Genomic DNA, 18,413 nt, shown 5'->3' on the forward strand with positions numbered 1-18,413 from the left:
TAATCCATCATTAAAAAAAGACGACAGGCATTAATCAAAGCATATGAAATCACATGGTGGGGGGATGAGCAACCCCGAGAACTTGCTCTAGCTGAGAGGATGGGGCAATCGCTCCTTCTTTCATCAACATTTCACGCATGTTTCCACATTTCTCAGGATGGCAGCAGGAGAGAGAGCCTTCACGTCCCTCCCCACCCACCCCACTGATAAAGCTGCCGAACGCATATTACCAACCGCTTAAGAGCCCATGTGAAACGAGTTGGTGGATTAATTAGCAGAAGGGCAGAGCTCCGAAGATGGGAAGATGCTCTACTGTGAAAGGCATATTGATTGAAGGTCGCCAGCCACCACCGCAAGACTGTCATCATCCACCGTGAACACACAGTGCACTGCCAGCCCCTGCACGAGCAGCGAAATCTAGATCACTTGGCTCAGCACAGGGACACCTGGACCATGCTCACTCCTCCCTGATCAGAGAGCTGTTCAGGAGCCCACTCCTTTAGTAAGAGCCATGGACTTATCCCTAGACAGACTGCAACAGGTACAGGGAGCCGACCTTCATCTGTTGGTAGAGTGGTCCACATCAGGGCAAAAGAAAATGAGGGGAAGCTAAACATGGCTGCCCCCAGGCTCCACACATTTGGCAGCTGTAGTCACCAAGGAGCAATTTTATTTAATTTTTTTAAAAGCCAGAATGTAATCAGATCTTTGACTTTTACCCAAATCTACGTTAAACCTCAGTCTCCACTTCTACCCCAAAAAGCCACTATCACTACAGTGAAACATCTCAAGGTCTTGCTTAACTTCAAGCTCATGAGTAGCTCCCTTGTCTTCAGGTCTGCTAGAATAGCCTTCTACATACATTCAAACCTTGTTTCAAAAGACCGCTTTCCACAGTTGAAAGGACAGCATCAAACGCTCTGGTTCCCTGCAGCTGCGTTAGATAATTCTTTGTACTGTAAGTATCAAAAGAGAATGTCTTTTCATATCTCCTTCAAAGGACCCTCTCTAGACCAGTCTGCAAAAATCCAAGGGCAGCATTTTCTTGCACTGAGAAATGGAAAGTAGAGCTGACTGACAATTTCCTTACCTAAAGGGAAGTGAAAATAAATACTGCGTGTAGCGTAAGGGGAGAAACCTGGACGTGAAAACAAGCGTAAACTATAGCAGGGCATCACTCACAATGGGGATAAGGAAAAGGTGCAATTTCAACCTCACTTAAAAATCCTTCACCCTTTTAAGCATAAACAAATGAAAATTTGGTCTTGAGCAGACCTATCACATTTTAACCCCATTTAACACAGTTTTCTGAACAGTGTTATTGTTACCAGTTTTAGACAAATTTTACTGGAAAAGGCTTTTAAAATATAAAGGATGCAAGCTTACAGTGGTTTATCGTTAGGTAGCATCTTTTTCCAGATTGGAACACACGGGCTCTGCTGCTTTGCTGGCAGCAGTGGCTGGGAGTTTGTTAGTTGTAATTCCTGCTAGGTTGTATTGAATTTGAGATTGAAGTAGTTCCTCAGATTAAAAAAGAAAAAAAAAAAGAAACCACTCACTATTTCACTATTTTAATGCTCTCAGCTTTTGGTAAAAAGCATATCTTTTTTAAAAAGAAAAAGAGTTGAAAAAAATCAAGTCCCTATTTCTATTCAGGTAGCATGAGGTAGGGCATTATTCACTGAACCTACTCCAAATGCCTGAAGGAGAGGAAGGAAAACATCGAACATCATTAAGACAGTGATATTCTCCACTGCAATCATCTCTACTCTAGAGCCCTAAATCACAACAGGACATACAGCTCCAGCAGTGCTGTGTCCTGGGCTATGAAGTTACTACGACTTCAACAATCAAAGACAGCTCCATCAAAAATCAAGAGCTGGCCTTCAAGTTTTAAGCTCCATACTTTTTTTTTTTTAAATAAGGGATTATTCTGACAGCAAAGCAGAGTGTTAAGATAAAAAAAAACCAAAACCCCACACATATATACATACACACACAAACAACCCAAATACCACAGGGCTGACCTGAGCTGGTGACGCTAGAGTTCCCACACCAGCTGCAATAGGGGAAGGACATGGAGAGAGCCCCACACTCCATGGGTCGGAGCAGGAAGCACCACCTCCATCCTGCTGGCATGGCCCCACGCGCCAAACCTCACACAAAACCCACGGATGCTGAAGAAAGCAGAGGGTAGCACTGAAGCCATGCTTATGCCCACCCCATGTTTTACTCCAGCACACCTGCTAGACCCAAACGGAGAGCCACTGTCATCATGCACAATCTTTAGGAAACTGTTTGCAAGGTGTTTTATTCACCTGGGATTTAGTGATATTATTGAGGGTTAAATTCCCACCACACCCTCCCAGAGCAGCCAAGATAAATCTCTCCCTTCTGCATGACATGTCATGCACTGAAGAGGACACAGGTCACTCCAATTCTTGCACAAGCCTGGATACGTATCATACAAAAAATGTCACTACTGGTATCAGGACTACAGCCAGAGAAGGAGCAAAGCTACGCTGCGTCCTTACCGTCCACGTTGCTGACTTTGCTGTGCTGGACTGTTGAAATGATACATCGAAGCTGTGAGGTCCTGGGTAGTCTGTGTTGGAAGGGATGGCTGGGGAGGGCGAGAGGGCATCAAAAGTCGAGCTGGGCTGGGCGTAAGGCGAGGGGGCTGTGACGCTGTTCTGCGCGTGCTCCGTGTTGTAGGGGCTGGTGGAGGAAGACCCATTCTGTATCTGCTGGTCCATGCTGTTCAGGAGCCCCAGGTTCGTGTACTGCGGCTAGAGGGAAAGAGATGCACAGAAGTGTTACAGAAGCAACGTTAGCACAGGCTGGCTAGCCACGGCATGGCCTTCACAATGGAGGATGCACAGCATGATCTCAGCACTATCGAACATGTGTCACACCAAGAGAAGGGATATTTGCAAAGGATATACCCCATTTTACATCGGTGACTGAAACAGAAAGAAGTAAAGCTTCTCGCAACCACACAGTCGATGAACAGCTGATAAAGGAAAAGAGCTTGCACATAACAAGGAGGTGATTCGCAGGGCAGCAAGCCATCACGAGGAGACAGGCTCCTTATGTCTAGCAACACCCAGACTGAGACCCTTTTGAAGAGACTGCTATAATCCGATAAAAAAAAAATCACCAGGTTCATTACAGTGCAACTGGTTCTAGCTTGTACAAAGCTAGATCAGCTCTGATGGTCTCATGTTCTACACAAAGACTGCTCCTCTTCTTATGGATCCAATCCTACTATGCACAGTGACATATAGGACCTCTAGCTCAAGTAGTAACTGCACTAAAGTGTGACTCACTGGAGAAGAGGTTCGTAGCCCTTAACTAGGTTACACCATACACTCATTCCCAGTGACTGGTCACAGACAGTAGCAGAGAGGAATTAAAGGTCTCATCAAGTAGCATGGTAGCTCACAGCACGAAAGGCTTCCCCACATACTTAAGCAGCAGTAGTTGCACAGTGTGTAGCACTTAAATCAGCAGATGTGATTGTGCTCCAGAAGTAGCCTCCAGGTACAAACGACACATGAAACAATTGAAGACATCAAAAACAAAGGCTAGAGAATGGAGTACAGAAAGGCAAAGGTTAGATCAGGGAGAGGTTAGCAGAAAAATCTCATGCCTAATACCCTAGATTTTATGTGCAGCCCTGGTCCCCTAACCCAAAAAGACAGAGGGGAACAAATTTCAGAGAAAGGTGACACAAATGGGCAAACTCTTTCAATGCGTTCCTGGAGTGCAGCAGTAGATAACAACTTCTCAGCATACAAAAGAGACAATGAGGAGAGACGCAGAATGCAGTGTGACAGAAGTGGATAAATTCCTAAACAATATGGAAAAAAGCAAATAGGAAATGACTTTTCATGCTCTCTTAATACAGGAGTTGGGGGATAAGAAAACATCTTGAGCAGGATTTTTGTTTAAACACACACAGAGTGGTTCGTCACAAAGCCCATAAATACATATGGATTTTCTGCCACAAAATGCTGTGGATATTAAAAGCCTACATATGTTCAAAAAGGCATCAGACAACTTCTGCTAGAGAAAATCCATCAAGGCAGTGTATCCGATTTTAAAATTCGGAACCACAAACAAGCTGGGAAAGTAGTCTGGGGAGAGAGAGTCACAACTAGCCCAATCTTTTACTCCTCCAAAGGACCCAGCGTTGGCCATGGAGACAGAGCAGTAGGTGAACGGTACATGGGATTCAGCCAGGTACATGTAGTCTCATCCTTGTGTGTGTCCGAAGGGCATTGCTTGTGCCCAGCTTAGAGAGAGCAGCATCCTAAGGGTTTGTGGTATCCATCCCCAACAGCTCTGGGGTCATGCAGGAACATGCAGCGATACACACACCTGGTTCTGCAGTTAGCAGCAGACACAGCAGAAGGGACTCAGGCTCTTACCCTTGTTCAAGGGTCCAAGCACCTCATGCCTCCCCCCCCTCATCCTACATCTTCCATCCAGAGCCATCAAGCTCACTTATCTCTCAGTACTTCAGCTAGTCTGCTTCAGATTTCCCTCTTCTTTCCAACAGTTGCTCCTTTTCCAAAGACAACTCTATTATCAGCCAAGCAACAAAAGCTCCTTGAGTCAGAGCACCAACAGCAAGACCCATCACAAAAAGCTTTCCCAATACTGGAAATCCCTCCGGCCCTAATGAAACTTCAAGGACATCATCACTCTTCCAAGGATGCGAAAGGGAATAGCACAAGCTACCTGCTGAGCTTCCTAGGGACCTTGGACAAGCCTTTTAACACATAGTTTCTCCAGTCATTCCAGCCACAGAGAAAAACAGGTTGGTCCCTTTGCAAGGATGAAGTGCCCTCCCTATACCCAAACACTGTGCACTATCAGCTGTCCTTCCAGAGAGGAGGAGGTAGAGAAATTTGAGCCACCAGAGCTCGCTCCTAGGTTTCTGTGTCTGTTTCACTGGAAGAGGCTGATATTTTATGGGGCTTTAATGAAAAGCCCAAGGTGAGCCTGGTGCTATTGAGTCTTCAGCAAGGCACATCAGACTTTCCAGAGATTGACCAGCTTGCTAATACAAGCTGTGGTGGGAAGGAGAAGGTCAGGTGGGAAGTGCCACAGGGGACTTCATACTGGGAGCTGGGATGGTCTGCAGAGAGAAGGGAGAGCTGGTTCCCTCCCTTGCTCTGCCAGTGGTGTGCCATGTCTTTGGGCAAGCCACTTCGCCTCTCCCTCCACCCTCAGCCTACTTCACGCAGCAAGGTCTGCAGGGCAAGGATTGCTCCTCGCTGTGTAAAAAGCATTCTGCTTAATGGGCCTCTGATTTGTCTGAGGCCTTCAGGCAGCAGAGTAATAAAAGCAATTACATATTGAGTCCTAATCCTGGGTGAACCAGTGACTCCGTGTTGCCTCAGGTTAGTCATTTGCCCTCCCTGCCTCAGTTTCCCCATCTATAACAGCAGGGATCTTATAGATGCCCAACACTCCTGTTAAGTGGGCAAGCAAGTATCTGTGATTGGACTCAAAGTATGCTAAACAGTTGACACAGAAGAAAGTGATCCATCCAGACTGGTTGTTCTTCTCCAAAAGAAGATCGCAGCTTTGGGAATGCAGATGACAGTTATGTCTCATCTCCTGCGGGTTATTCAGTCAACCAAGACCTATTTAACAGATTTTGGTACTTGTTTTCCCTTGAGGCTAATTCTGTATTGAAAAAGCCAGAATGCTGGTGTACTGCACCAGGAACAGTCTTTTTTCTGCTCAATACTTTTGTACGTAATTAAAAAAAAAAAACAAACCTCCCTGTCGTCCTGACCCAGAATACCCTAATAAGACCTGAAGACTACTCAAAAATGTAGAAGTACCATTCAGTTGTTTAATTTCTCATGGAGATTAGCATCAGACACACTCCCTAACCAGCAGAATGATGAAAAGACAGCTGTGATGAAAACAGTCTCCTAAACCAGCTCAGACATACAGACAGCAAAACAATAGTGTTTCAGCTTTCACTTAAAAACTATCCTCTAATCCCAGGCTACTTAAGGTGATGGAGAAAGATGGCCAAATGGGCAGTCAGTGTTAACAAGACAGCACGGTCTGGAAACACTGAAGGTGCTGCCTGGAAGTCAATTAAAAAAAAAGTGCCTCATTAAAATTTAAGATGTCCTTAAGAGAATCAAAGATCCTTTTCATTCCTTTCAGTCCAGGGACCATCTGTCTAAATGTTACCAGCGGAGCAGCCATTCCACCGCATTTATACACTTGCATGCCACAGCTGAATGCCATGTCCCCATTTGCTCTTTAAATAACTATTAATCTCCTTGCACTTATCCCCGTGCTGACACAAGCAGCTGTTGGACTCTCCTTCTCCCCCTCCTAGTCCCACCAGCCTTTCACCTTCCCTGGCCCCTTGGTCCCCTCCCCAGGCAGGTGCTCCATCCCGGTGACAAAGCCAGCCGGGGCTGCACACACACGAGCACTAAACCTCGTCTGGAAGCTATGCCCCAAGGCAGCGGAGACTTGTTTGCGCTCAAGGGGTCAACATCTGAATTGCTTGCGAGGCTTTTGGAGGAATCAGATAAGGCTTTGGGAGGCACACGCCTTCTGACAACACCACAATTAGAGGGGCAGCAGGCCGGGGGAAGGCGCACGCAGGAATTCACCCACCGCCGCCACAATAAATCTCCTTCGTCCCAGCCACGCTGCGAATGGCGAGAACAAAGAGGGCAAGGGGCTGCGGGCACGTCTGCAAGGCATCGCCCTGCAGGAGGGGTCTCTGCAGGGTGTGTGTTTGCACACACGCAGCTTCCCTTCACCGCTTACAGAAAGAAACACAACAGCATTTAATTCAGAAATTAATAATTGCCAGGTTGGTAGCCCAGAATTTAGCACATGCTCGTGTTTTGCTGTGGGGTTGTTTTAAACAACTGCAGGATGTAGTCCCACCACCGACTCCTGGCAGAAGCAGAATGCTATTTGGTGGAAAGAAGGGAAATGCATGCAAAACTGAAAGAATGGATTATCTAATTTTCATTTCTCTATTTTGTTCCCTCCAAGTTTCTAAAACTATTAATATCACTGAGGCATTACAAAAACCTTCGGGGGAGTTTAACTGCAAATAATTAGAGAGCTACAATTAGATCTTAGACTACGTATTTTGCAACATTGTTTCAATAATGTATCTTGAACTATCGGTTTCACTTCCTACATCCCATCAGTTTCACTTTCAGGTTTTCATGCTAACTCATGCTTCTAGATTAGGAGAGCCATGGTTTCACTGCAGAGGCTGCTGAATTAAAACCAGACTGAAAACTGCAGCGCTGTTTAATTACGGTTCTGCTGTCGGGAGGACAGATGTCCCTAACGAATGCCGTGGACAACATCAGGCAGAAAGCCTCCTGACCCCAGCAGCTCCAGGGCACTTGCCACAAGAGGGCAATGCAAATGCTCCACCACGCACGGCGGAGCTGATGTGCCAGGGAATATTCCCCAACCCTCCCAAACCGGGGCCCTTCTCACCCTGCCCTGTAGCAATAACCCACCCTCAGTTCTTTGGACACAGCCTGCTTCTGAGCCTGTCATGTTAATTGATAATATTATGAGATGGATCTGCAAAGAGACCCCCAGTACAACAGCATGAGGGAAGTAACGCAAGTAAAGTTCTCAAGGGGACTTCCACACCAAAAATCCCCTAAAATACACAGCTCCAGTTATTAACTACCCAGTTATCAACCTCCCAGAAAAAAAAGTTTTGAGAGTTTTTACACTTGAGAAAATAAAAGTTGCCATCTTCAGGTATAGAACACCTAGATGCCTCCACCCCATCGAGCCCCTTCTCTGTATCTCCAAAAGAACACGCATCTTTGTCATGCACACATACTGACAAAATTTTAATTTTTACCACTGTATCTATGCAGCTAAAGAGCATTGTCCAGCTACTCAAAAAGTTTTGCAAAACACCACCACTTGTGCTTCTTCTCCAAAGATAAGAGATGATGAGACTAATATGCTACCATGGTTGTTAGCAACAAGTTTTTGCAAGGTGCTTTGCTAATTCTGTGTTTTGTCCTTAACTACACCACAACTGATGCACCAAGGCTAACAGTTGCAGGACAAGTAAGCAGCAGCTTATAGCAATATTTCAGTGCTGGACCAGATAAAGATTCAGATTCCTGTTGGAGAGCAGCTCTCAAAAGCAGCAGGATAAATGTTTTCCAGTGTGCCTGATCCAAATCAGAAGACAGACACCTCAAATGCATGAAGAAATATTTAAATCAACGTAATTTTTCAAACCTTCCTAGCAAAGGATGTTAGTCAGTGGAAATAAAGCACTTGAGCACAACAGAAGTGCTTCTGTCATAATTATTAATCAAGATATTGCTGACTGCAAGACCACGCAGCTTTGCCAGTTGCTCAGAAGGCAGGTGATACAATACCCGATGTAGGCACACTGCCTGTGCCATTAAAAAGAAATGCCAAGAAATAAAGGGCTCCACCCATGCCCCTCAGCTAAGATCAGGGCTGAAGCTGAAAGAGATATCTAACTCACTCATCGCAATGAAAGGTGTGATTTGGTTTGCATCTCTAGCCTCTTTTCTCATTAAAAAAAGAGACCGAAAAGCTTCTTTATGCGTCAGACTTTCCAACTCATGTACAACTGGACTGCACTCCTTTCAGGAGGAACAAGCTCAGTTCGGACATCGCTCTGGTCCCCAAGCCATGAGAGGAAGATATATACAGTCATTTCAACACCAGCTCAGGTTCAGATCCCCACGGAGAGCCGGGGTGCCAGCAGCATATCTCACTGCCTCTGCACTCCCTCCAGCTCCATTTCTAAAAGGGAAAACAAATCCCATACATCTATTTTGAAGAGGTTTTAAGCCAGAGCTACTGTGCAGCTAAATATATCAAACACTCGGAAGCCCGCAGATAAAATGATAGTGTGCACCATATACTCAATATGAAGAGCGAGGGAGCAAATAACTTTGGTTCAACCAAAGATATCAACAATTACCAAGATAGGTTCCCAGGCACTATAGCTCCTAAGCTGTAATTACCATGTGTCACAGTTTTTAGCACTATTTAAAAAAAACAACCCAAAACCCAACAACTCATCAATCTGCTTTGAGCAACCTTACTGCTGGGTCATTGCTTTTTCCAGGAAAAGAGAAGACTATTTCACATCCCAATAGCGTTACAGGTTCCCAGTGTGATAGAGTACGTTGGACTAGAAGAGGCCCTGGAGACAGTAACTCTTGTCCTGGCTATTATGCTGCAGCATAACCAAACATTTAACGTCTCCTCGACTCAATCCCACCCATAAGCAGGGAGAAAAATATTTCTGCATACTATCTCCAGTGTTATTTAGAAGGGGAACTATTTGGGATCTATTGGTCTCTACAATAAGCATGACCATAGCAATATTAAGAAATTAAATTCAAGAATATTAAAGAAAAAAATTTTCCTTCCAAAGGTGGCATGCCTCGTCTAAAAAAGTGTGTTTATATATACACTACAATCTTGGACTATATGTATCTAGTCCTGCAAGGTATTTCATGTGAAGTATTAAGATAACCCCAGCAGGTCATCTGGATACCTTCCAACACCACCTAAACACATAAAGCACAACCTAAAGAAAATAGAGTCCTATTTCACCCAGCTGGAAAAAAAAAAAAAAGAAAAAAAGAGGGGGAAAAAAAAAGACACAAACCTGAAGCAAACAAAAAGCCTCAAAAAATCCATACACAAGTGATTAACTGAAATCATGCCACCATATTTAAAGTTCAGATATGCAAGCTTAAAAAAATCGCCTGCTCTGCCTAATGAATGCAGCAGCCCTTCCCTTCAGCAGTTGCCAATCAGCCCCTTGGCCACGGCCAGCTTAGGAGACAACACACTACTGATGCTGAACAGGAGAAATCAGTGCATGTCAGTAATTTGCAAATACACACCATCACACTTGAAAAACACTATGGTTTGTATACTGGGGAGAGGGAGGAAAGCCTGGGTGATTTTCACTGGGATTAGCTATTCCAGTCTGTACATCACGCCACATCTACACCCTTTCGGTTAACACAACCATTACAATTTTAACAGCCATACCCAGTAAGGCTGCAGCCCACGTGTTTCCGTTCAGACACAGTTCTGCTGAATTCTTGCCCACGTAAAAGTTGACATATGCAGGTATTTGTAGGTTTGGAGAATGACACAAATTCATGAAAAGCAACACGAGGGCAAGTTTCTGTCCACCTATAAAGGCTATAAGCTTTGGACTTGCGTTGTTCCCTCCAGCTGTAATTGTTTTCCCTTTTAGCTAAACTTTGAGTTTTGCCCCTTGGTTAATTCATTTACTTTAACTCAGCAAGAAGTATTTTTCAGCCAGAAGCAGGGTGCCTTTTAAAACAAGCACAGCCCAAAGCAGGAATGCCTGTAATTCCTGACTCTTACCACCTGCCACAGGTTCACGTAAAAGAGCTTGTCTAATTCAAGGATTATCAGAATGACAGAGCATCCCACTTCACACAACTATTAACATTGTGTAAGTATTTGTAAGTATTTTCCAATACATATAAAAATAATATTGACTTCCCTAGAGCTGTATTTTAGGATTTTAACAGGAAAAAAAAACACAACAGAAAAAAATTCTGAATTGGGCTCTTCTTGTGTAGGAAACCATTTCTGAAAGTCAGATCATTTTATGCAGGCTTTCATTAGAGTATCTAGGCTATGCTTAGTTATTTTGAAAATTCAAACAGTTTAAAACAGGAAAAAGTTCAAGATTCACCTCCCTGCACACAATCATTTCTTTACTCTGAGCTTGTGCACAGGAATTTATTTGACATGTAATTGGAAAACATACAAAGAGAGCAGGAGGGAAAAAAAGAAAAAAAAAAAGAAATCATACAATGTCATTTCTATGAGATGCCAGAAGTCATGAGACATCTTAACTCCATGATCTTAAAGCAAATTGATTAATAACCCAAACATTCAGCTTCCTAAAACTAAAACAGAGGCCAAGAGCTTCCTATGTTCTCCTATTACCAGCTGGACAACACAATGTCAACAAAGATCTGAAGAGCCATAAAGTACAGACGATTTGGAAAGGCACCCCCTCACACTCCCAAGAGATGTAAACATAACTGAAGACAAAGACCTACATCAGGAAAAACAGAAAAAAGACTGCAAGATTTCAGCAAGACATTTTTGCCTGATTTCAACAGCTAAGAGCAGCTGTAGGATTACAGCTTGGCAGCGTGTCCAGAAATCTTATGTGCTGAGTTCGTACAGCAATGTTGAAAAGTCAGATAAAAATTAAAAATGAATCTTTAATGTAAGAGGAATCAATTGAAATACAAAGCGGGAGGTGGGGAGGAGAAGCAGGGACTGGAGAGGAAAACTCCAGTAGTTAATTAAAGCTGCCTTGTTTCTTGAGCTCTTTACAGGACAGTAACCAGTCGATGGTTATCAGCTGTTTCAGACATGCAGCATTTTATTGTGTTGAGAGGGCAGCGTTAGGCTGGACAGGACATCTGTGTGTCATCCACAGTGAAAGGCTGCAGACACTGTAACCACTAAAGTATGGTCATAGGGCACAAGGGCCTTGAATAATCAGGATCAGAATAGCACCAGGAGTTGAAGTTAGCTCCCAAATTCATCGTTATGCTCTATAAAAATCAGAATACGCAAACTTTCAGACACCAAGGTAAAATACTCCTGTTAGGTAGCATTTTAATCAGAACAAGAAAATCAGATCATCTGCAAGTTAAATAAGTGAAGCAGTTAAACACACAACAAAAAAAAAAAAAAAGCAAGCAGCCACACACATAAACCCCCCACACCCACTCTTTGAAGCATGGTGCAACTACAGAATATAAGAATTCATAAGAGTTATAGGAGGGCAAAGGGCAAATTAAAACAAGTTAGAGCAAGAAAAGGAAAAGGGTTACACTGCAGCACGAGAGTCCCTATAGATTAAAAGGAAGATCTACTGGGTTTTCTGTCGTATTTGGCTATTTCATCTGTCCAAATCACGCAAGCAAACTCCTGGAAGATAATCTTGAAAGCTTCTCAGTCTCCTGATCGGTGTCTCAGGCTTTTGAGAACGAGTGGGGAGTCAAGAGTGCCAAATTCTGATTATGCCCCGACTACAGAGAACAAAAGGGCTTTGCCTTCCAACACTTTATTTTGTATATTAAAGCAGCTCCTGACCTGCACCAAGCTGATGTTGCCTGCACCCAGGATCTGTTAGGGTTCAGTACAGCAGCGTGCACGAAACCAGGAGACCACCCTAACCCCCCTCCCTCTGCGGTACATGTTGAAGACAGCTTCACATCACTGCTGCAGCCTACTCCCAAGAGGTGAGCAGGAGCTTTATACGGTGTATTTCCAAAGGTGCCAGGCTGCGTCTACACCAGGCCCAAAAGCTGGTCTTTGGAGGGGGGGGGGGGGGGGGGGGGGGGCGTGCGTGTATACAGACACAACATGCGTGCAAAGGCAGTGCTTCTTCCACAGCGACTTCACCCCATCAGCCTTACAACCATCAAGAATATCTTCCCCAACCATTTAAATCACGTTATCACATACTCTGCACACCCAGGATTTCCACAGGGCGCTCTGGTATGGGATCTCCAATGTCTAACAGCACAGCCAAACCCACTTCTCAGCGCTTTCCTCCCTGTCCAATACTGCTGACTTCAGCAAACACTGAAACACATGGTGCCATGGTCACGTATACAAGGCACAGCTTCAGAGATCTACGTTTGAGGTACTCAGCTGGACAGACCTTTCACTATCCAAACTGAGATGTTGATAGATTAATTGTTCGATAATGAATCGCTCACATTAACAGACAGACAGGAACATTTTCAGCTCAAACAGACTTTCCATAATTTTAGTGGTTGCCTCTTGCAATAAGCAAGTTACCTAAGCTAACTGCAAGGAATTTCTAGCAATTCCCTCCCCCCCCGTTACCCTGCCTGCATGTGATTTTGATAGCCAAAAGACAGAAAGGTGTTCTTCCAGAATTTTTTGAGTAAAAACATACCTGCTCATTTCCAACCAATACCACATTAAACCCCCTACATTTACAGTTCCTTTCGGACACACAGTGCAGTGGGCTGACAAAGGCTCGTCTCAACAGCTTTCTCGCTTTAGTATTCAAGCAGTAGTTTCCTGTTTCAAAATATTAGATGACACCTAGCCAGTGAGTGTTCAAATTTCCTTTTTAAGGACTTCTTGCACATTTATCTGCTGCTGAAAGAGTGGAGGGAAATTCACTCATCTATTTAGTTCTTTTCAGTCACCAGCAGCGCTCCTGAGGGAGTCAGTTCTTATGCTACGGATAAAATGCAGAGTAAAACTGCAGCAGTGAGAAATCACAGTAAAGACTTGCAGAGGCTATTGAGGAACTCAGAGATACAACTTAAGTCCGCAGAATCCAAGTTTTACAGAGCAATTAGAATTTTATTCTTTTCTTTGAGCAATCACACCCCCAAAAAGTATTTTGTGATGCACAAAGACGTCATGACATTACTTAAAAAAAGACACCCAAGCAAAATAATTAAATACTTTAAGTAATTTCCCAAGCAGCAGAGAGATCCACTTGCTGACTTGACACTTGTGTTGGCAGCATGCTTAAGTCCTGTAAAGCTACAGGCTGAGAGAGTGCATCCACCTATTCCTATTGTTCTGTTCAGCTCGGCACCAGCCCTGTGCTTCAGATCCCTTACGCAGCTGGACGGCAGCTCTGCAGCACAGCGATGTCTGCCTCAGCAACGCAGCCCAAAAGCCCGGCGCTGCACCTCCTCCCCTCTCCCCATTCCCAGAAGTCGGTAAGATTCTTTGTATTTACTTCCTAGATGTGGATTAAAACTAAAAGATTCATATCTGCTGAGACACAATCCATCCCTTTCATTCCCAGACACTACCCCACCATAAAATATTTCCCCTTCCCTCCCTAAACTGGGCGTTTCCTCCCACTCTCTTGCCCTTGGTAAAAACATTCATCTTCTTGCCATCTTGAGGAAGTTGGACTCATCTCAAATTTCACCAGGTCCCCTTGTATACCACTTCCCAAAGTCCTTGGGGGGAAGTTTAATCCGGATCCAAACTCTGGAATCCATCCCAAGAGGCTGCTGGGCTCCAATCAATGCATTAGTTTTCAAGCATGCTCAGCCTTGCCACTTGGGTCCACTTCCAAACAGAGCGGACGACTGAGCACAAGCCCAGAAATACATCACACCTCGAGCCATCTATTCTAGATACCAGCACACACATCCTGGTTCAAACACTGCTCCTTTAGTTGTACCATTAAGACTCCAGGGGAAACAGCAGCAGCAGGGGATTTACAAAAATACAAGATATCATTGAGTGTTCTTGGATCAACTCCCAAATCATTCAAACCTGGTATAAACTAAAAAAAACCAAACATATCCCATGTTTTTGTTGCTTGCTTGTGCATGGAGCTCATAACAACTGTCAGCAATTTCATACAAATTCATCAAGTTTAGATTTGAGTTCCCAAAGAGGATTCAAGTTTTCTTTGTCAACACCAAGGAACTAAAGCTTTCACGTATCTTATCTGACACTTCCTGTAGAGTTATTTCTTACTGATTTTGCTCCTTATATTAGAAGCCTTATAGAAATAAAACCCCAATTGTCTTAAATCTCATCTTGCTCTGTTTGCTCCTTGCTCAAGGTAATTGCAAGCAGCTAAGCTAAACCTGGAAAGCCTCTCACAGGCTCTTCGTTAGAAAAGAGTTGGGACTCTCCCCGGGAGCCAGTCTGTTTATAAGAAATAGGTTCATCCCTACATTTCATTACACTTCCTTCTCAGTAGCTCATGGCCGAACCACAACCTGCAAACTCTGTCTGTCCTGGGTCGCCCTGCTAAGGCTTTATCCCATGGTTTGCCCCGACTGGAAAGCAGGTCTCTAGGCCCTCTGACAGTACAACATCTTCTCCCAGCACAACAAAGCTCTGATGGGAAGCTCCATTTGGGAGACTAAAAACTGGAAGATTTCTCAGAAATTTAATATAACCGAAGAAACCAAAACAAAACAGGAAGTTTTTGAAGAACAGCAAGGTTATTCACTTGGAGAGACCCACCCACATGCCTAATCATTGCCGAGCTCACGTATCACTCTAAAGATCACGGCCTTGCTTAGTTCTCAAGGGACTGCAAGGCAATCATGGCACCGAGACAGCAGAGAACATAGAAAACGTGTGCAACTGAAAAAAGCGTTGAACCTCAACATTCTTGGAGAGAAATTATCTTCCTCTTAATTCCACTTCATACCAAAAGCGACTTGACATTAATCCAGGCCAAGTGGCACAAACAAAGAGCTTGAGCTCACTTCTCTGCTGGAGAGGATGGAGTGGAGTGTTGTTGCTGGTATGAGAAGCTCCTCTCCTTTCTGATGATTTATGCAACCTCACTTTAAAAGAGTTGCATTCATTTTATTGCCTACTCTGCACATTCTCAAGAGGCGTTGGAGGCAGTGCCAGAAAAATAACAGGGCTTAACAGTGTCTAGTGCAAATCCATCGGTGCAAGAGCTCCTTTCTGAAGCATTTCCAGATTACTTTTTTTTTCCAGTGGGAACATTTTGTAAATAGAATTTAAAATTTGCCTTGAGCCAGGCAACACCCGCTTTTATTCAGCCCTTCACGATAATGAAATAAGCAGTTTCTCCACTAGTTATAGCCAACATCTCCCAGAGGGGGAAAAAAAAAAAAAAAAGGCACTAAGCACATGGTTTACACCTTCCCACATCCCACATCCACAGCTTTCCTGTTGCAGATGCCACGTCTTCCTCATGGAACTAGTGAAGTCTCTGTCCCTCTGCAAACAGAGCCACGACTGGAAATAAACCCTTCTGCTAGGCACAACTTGGCAGACACAACCCAAAAGGTCACCACCAGATGGGCTGAAACACACACAAGGCAGACAAAGCTTCCTTCTGTTGTTTCTCTGCTCTCAGGGACAAGGAGAAAAGAAACGCATTTTCACTTGACTTAAAACCGTTACTTCGTTATTAAAAAAGACAAAGTAAAAAGAAAGAAAAACAGCTCCTGAGGGACCCAGGCAATAACATAACTGGGCTTGCCTCAGAAGAAATCAGAGAATTCAGGTGTTAGTGTCATTGTGGAAGATTCAAACCATCGGACTGGTAAAAATAACCAGTCAAAACAACAGTTCTTGTATTCCCCAAGGAATAATCCTAAACAGAAAGTATATGGATAATTTCATCCTGTCTCAATTGAGACCAACTTACAGCAAACAAAAATGGATCATCAGTTCCAACAACTGGTTCAATATGTAAAACATCCTCACTGCACTGCAACAGCAGCTCTTTTCCATCTCTCACAGTGAAAGCCTTTTCATTCTAAAACATATCTACTATTAGTTTCTTGCCAAATGAAGCAAGGTAACAATTTTCCAGCAACTAAGATCCCCTGTCCCTAATATCATACTGCTTATTAACTCTTGTTTTGAGCACAGAACACTGTAAAATGGAGATACAATTTCTAATCTGATGTCTAACGTATCGCATTACTGTGCAAACTGCAAAACATGTGTGTTACTGAACAATAATGACACTTTACACAAAGCCAAACTATCCTGATTTCTGCAGAAGTACTGCATGCTGCACACCGAGAAGTTAAAGCTGTGCAGACTGACAGAACGTCATCAGGTTTCTTTTTTGCCTATTAAAGGACACACTCATTTATTCTTTCCACCCACATGCAGGTTACAATTACTTATTTCTGGACTATGCCCGCAGCCTTAGACTGCTGAGGTCCAGTCCCTCCATCTAAAGGAAGGAGAGGATTTCCACCAGGTAACATCCCCAACTCACTGCTCAGTGCAGGGGTCGCATTACCTCTACTGTCAAGACAGATATCACCAACATTTTTCAGTACCCTATTATGAAACAACAGAAGAGCATCCATGGCACGACAAACCTGCTCTACCGAGTGGCTGGACCCTTGTTAGAAACACACTCAACTCCTGCCCTTCCCTGCGTTTCCCCCGAGAGCGGTCCTCTTGTTTCAGCCGGGAGGGAGATAGGAGCACACGGCAAGCGGCAGGTCTCACCTTCCCACTGCCCATCTCCCTAGACTGCTGCAATCTCTTCATCGGCAGACCCAAACATGGCAGCAGCATCCAATTAGTCTCTCCAAACAAAAGATACAGACATACCTAACCTTGGGCTTTTCTATCTCAGGTTAAACTTTTGCGACTGGACTGCAGCTTTAAAACCCCTCAGAGGAAAAGGTACCTGGTTGCACAGGGCCTCCACATTCTTGCAGATCATTGCAGCCCAAGGATAAGACATACTTCACAAGCCTGCACAGAAGACGTCACATGACAAAAACTTTAGTCCCTGAAGTGCTGTTACAGCAGGAACGAAGGATGGATACATAAGAAGTGTAACTGGAATTGCAGCTGGACACCATCGAGGAACACAACCCCCAACGCATCTCCTTATTTCTTGCTCCTAAAGAGACACTGTGCCCAAATGTGTGGGGTGTTGATACCATTTCTGTAAACAGAGGCCTCCAAAAGGTATGGCGCTTGTACCTGAACCCTGCACAGCTCAGGGAGAGGTTTCCTCCTGGGGATCAGGAGTTGTTTCCCTACTCAGAGCCAGCAGAACCCTGAGACATCATCACAAATAGGAGGAGGAAGGATGAGGAGAGAGGCTCAGGTATAGCCAAAACCTTCCTTGAAAAACTCATTAGACTTCATATAGCATCTATCCAAGTACTTTCATCTTCTCATAGGACAAGATATGGGACACAGAGGGTACTGCACTGATGAGCCTTTCTCCTTGGTACCTCCAGACTAGAGGAAGGGAGAAGAGGGCCTGCTCTCCTGGGCAGCAACCAAGCAGTGTCCCTCAGAGACCGCTTCCTTCATCCCAGGTTTGGCAGAGGACCACGGACAAAGGGTGGGAGGATGGAAAAGCCTTTGCCAAACGCAGTTTGGATGACCACTGCTATGTAGCAAAACAAGCCGAGGAAAGCAGCACCAGAGGGGCCATAGCTTTGTCCTCTTCAGTGGTTCGCAGCCAAATCCAGGCTGACAGCAAGGATAATAAACCCCAGTCACACTTCTACTGCACAGCAATGAAACTGATGCTCGAAAGTGAGCTACAGCTCAGTTCCCAGATTCTTTAAACTAATGTTTGCTGAACCAATGTTCCAGACGGGTGCAAGAAATGTTCCTCTCACTAAGGAGGTCCAGCTCCCTGAGGACATCCTTCCAGGCCACCCAAGACACCCATGTGCCTGCTCCTGCAAAGAAGAAGGACTCACATCCAGGGCACTACATCTCAAACACATGTATATGAATTATTATTTAAAAAACTAAGAGGGCAAAATACCTAAAACTGCCCCTTTCTGAACAGGGTA

At 44.3% G+C, this 18,413-nt stretch overlaps 1 protein-coding gene across 4 annotated transcripts in view; it reads right to left on the reverse strand.

The window, feature by feature from the left end:
- TP63 (tumor protein p63) overlaps positions 1–18,413 on the reverse strand; it is a 106,939-nt gene that overhangs the window by 48,933 nt on the left and 39,593 nt on the right. For all 4 annotated transcript variants that reach the window (XM_075761254.1, XM_075761253.1, XM_075761252.1 and 1 more), the window contains one exon: positions 2,535–2,789. In XM_075761254.1, the coding sequence (XP_075617369.1) occupies positions 2,535–2,789 (255 nt within the window). The remainder of the gene's footprint in view (positions 1–2,534; positions 2,790–18,413) is intronic.

The sequence above is a fragment of the Balearica regulorum genome, chromosome 9 (genome assembly GCF_011004875.1).
Source record: "Balearica regulorum gibbericeps isolate bBalReg1 chromosome 9, bBalReg1.pri, whole genome shotgun sequence".
NCBI lineage: Eukaryota > Metazoa > Chordata > Aves > Gruiformes > Gruidae > Balearica > Balearica regulorum.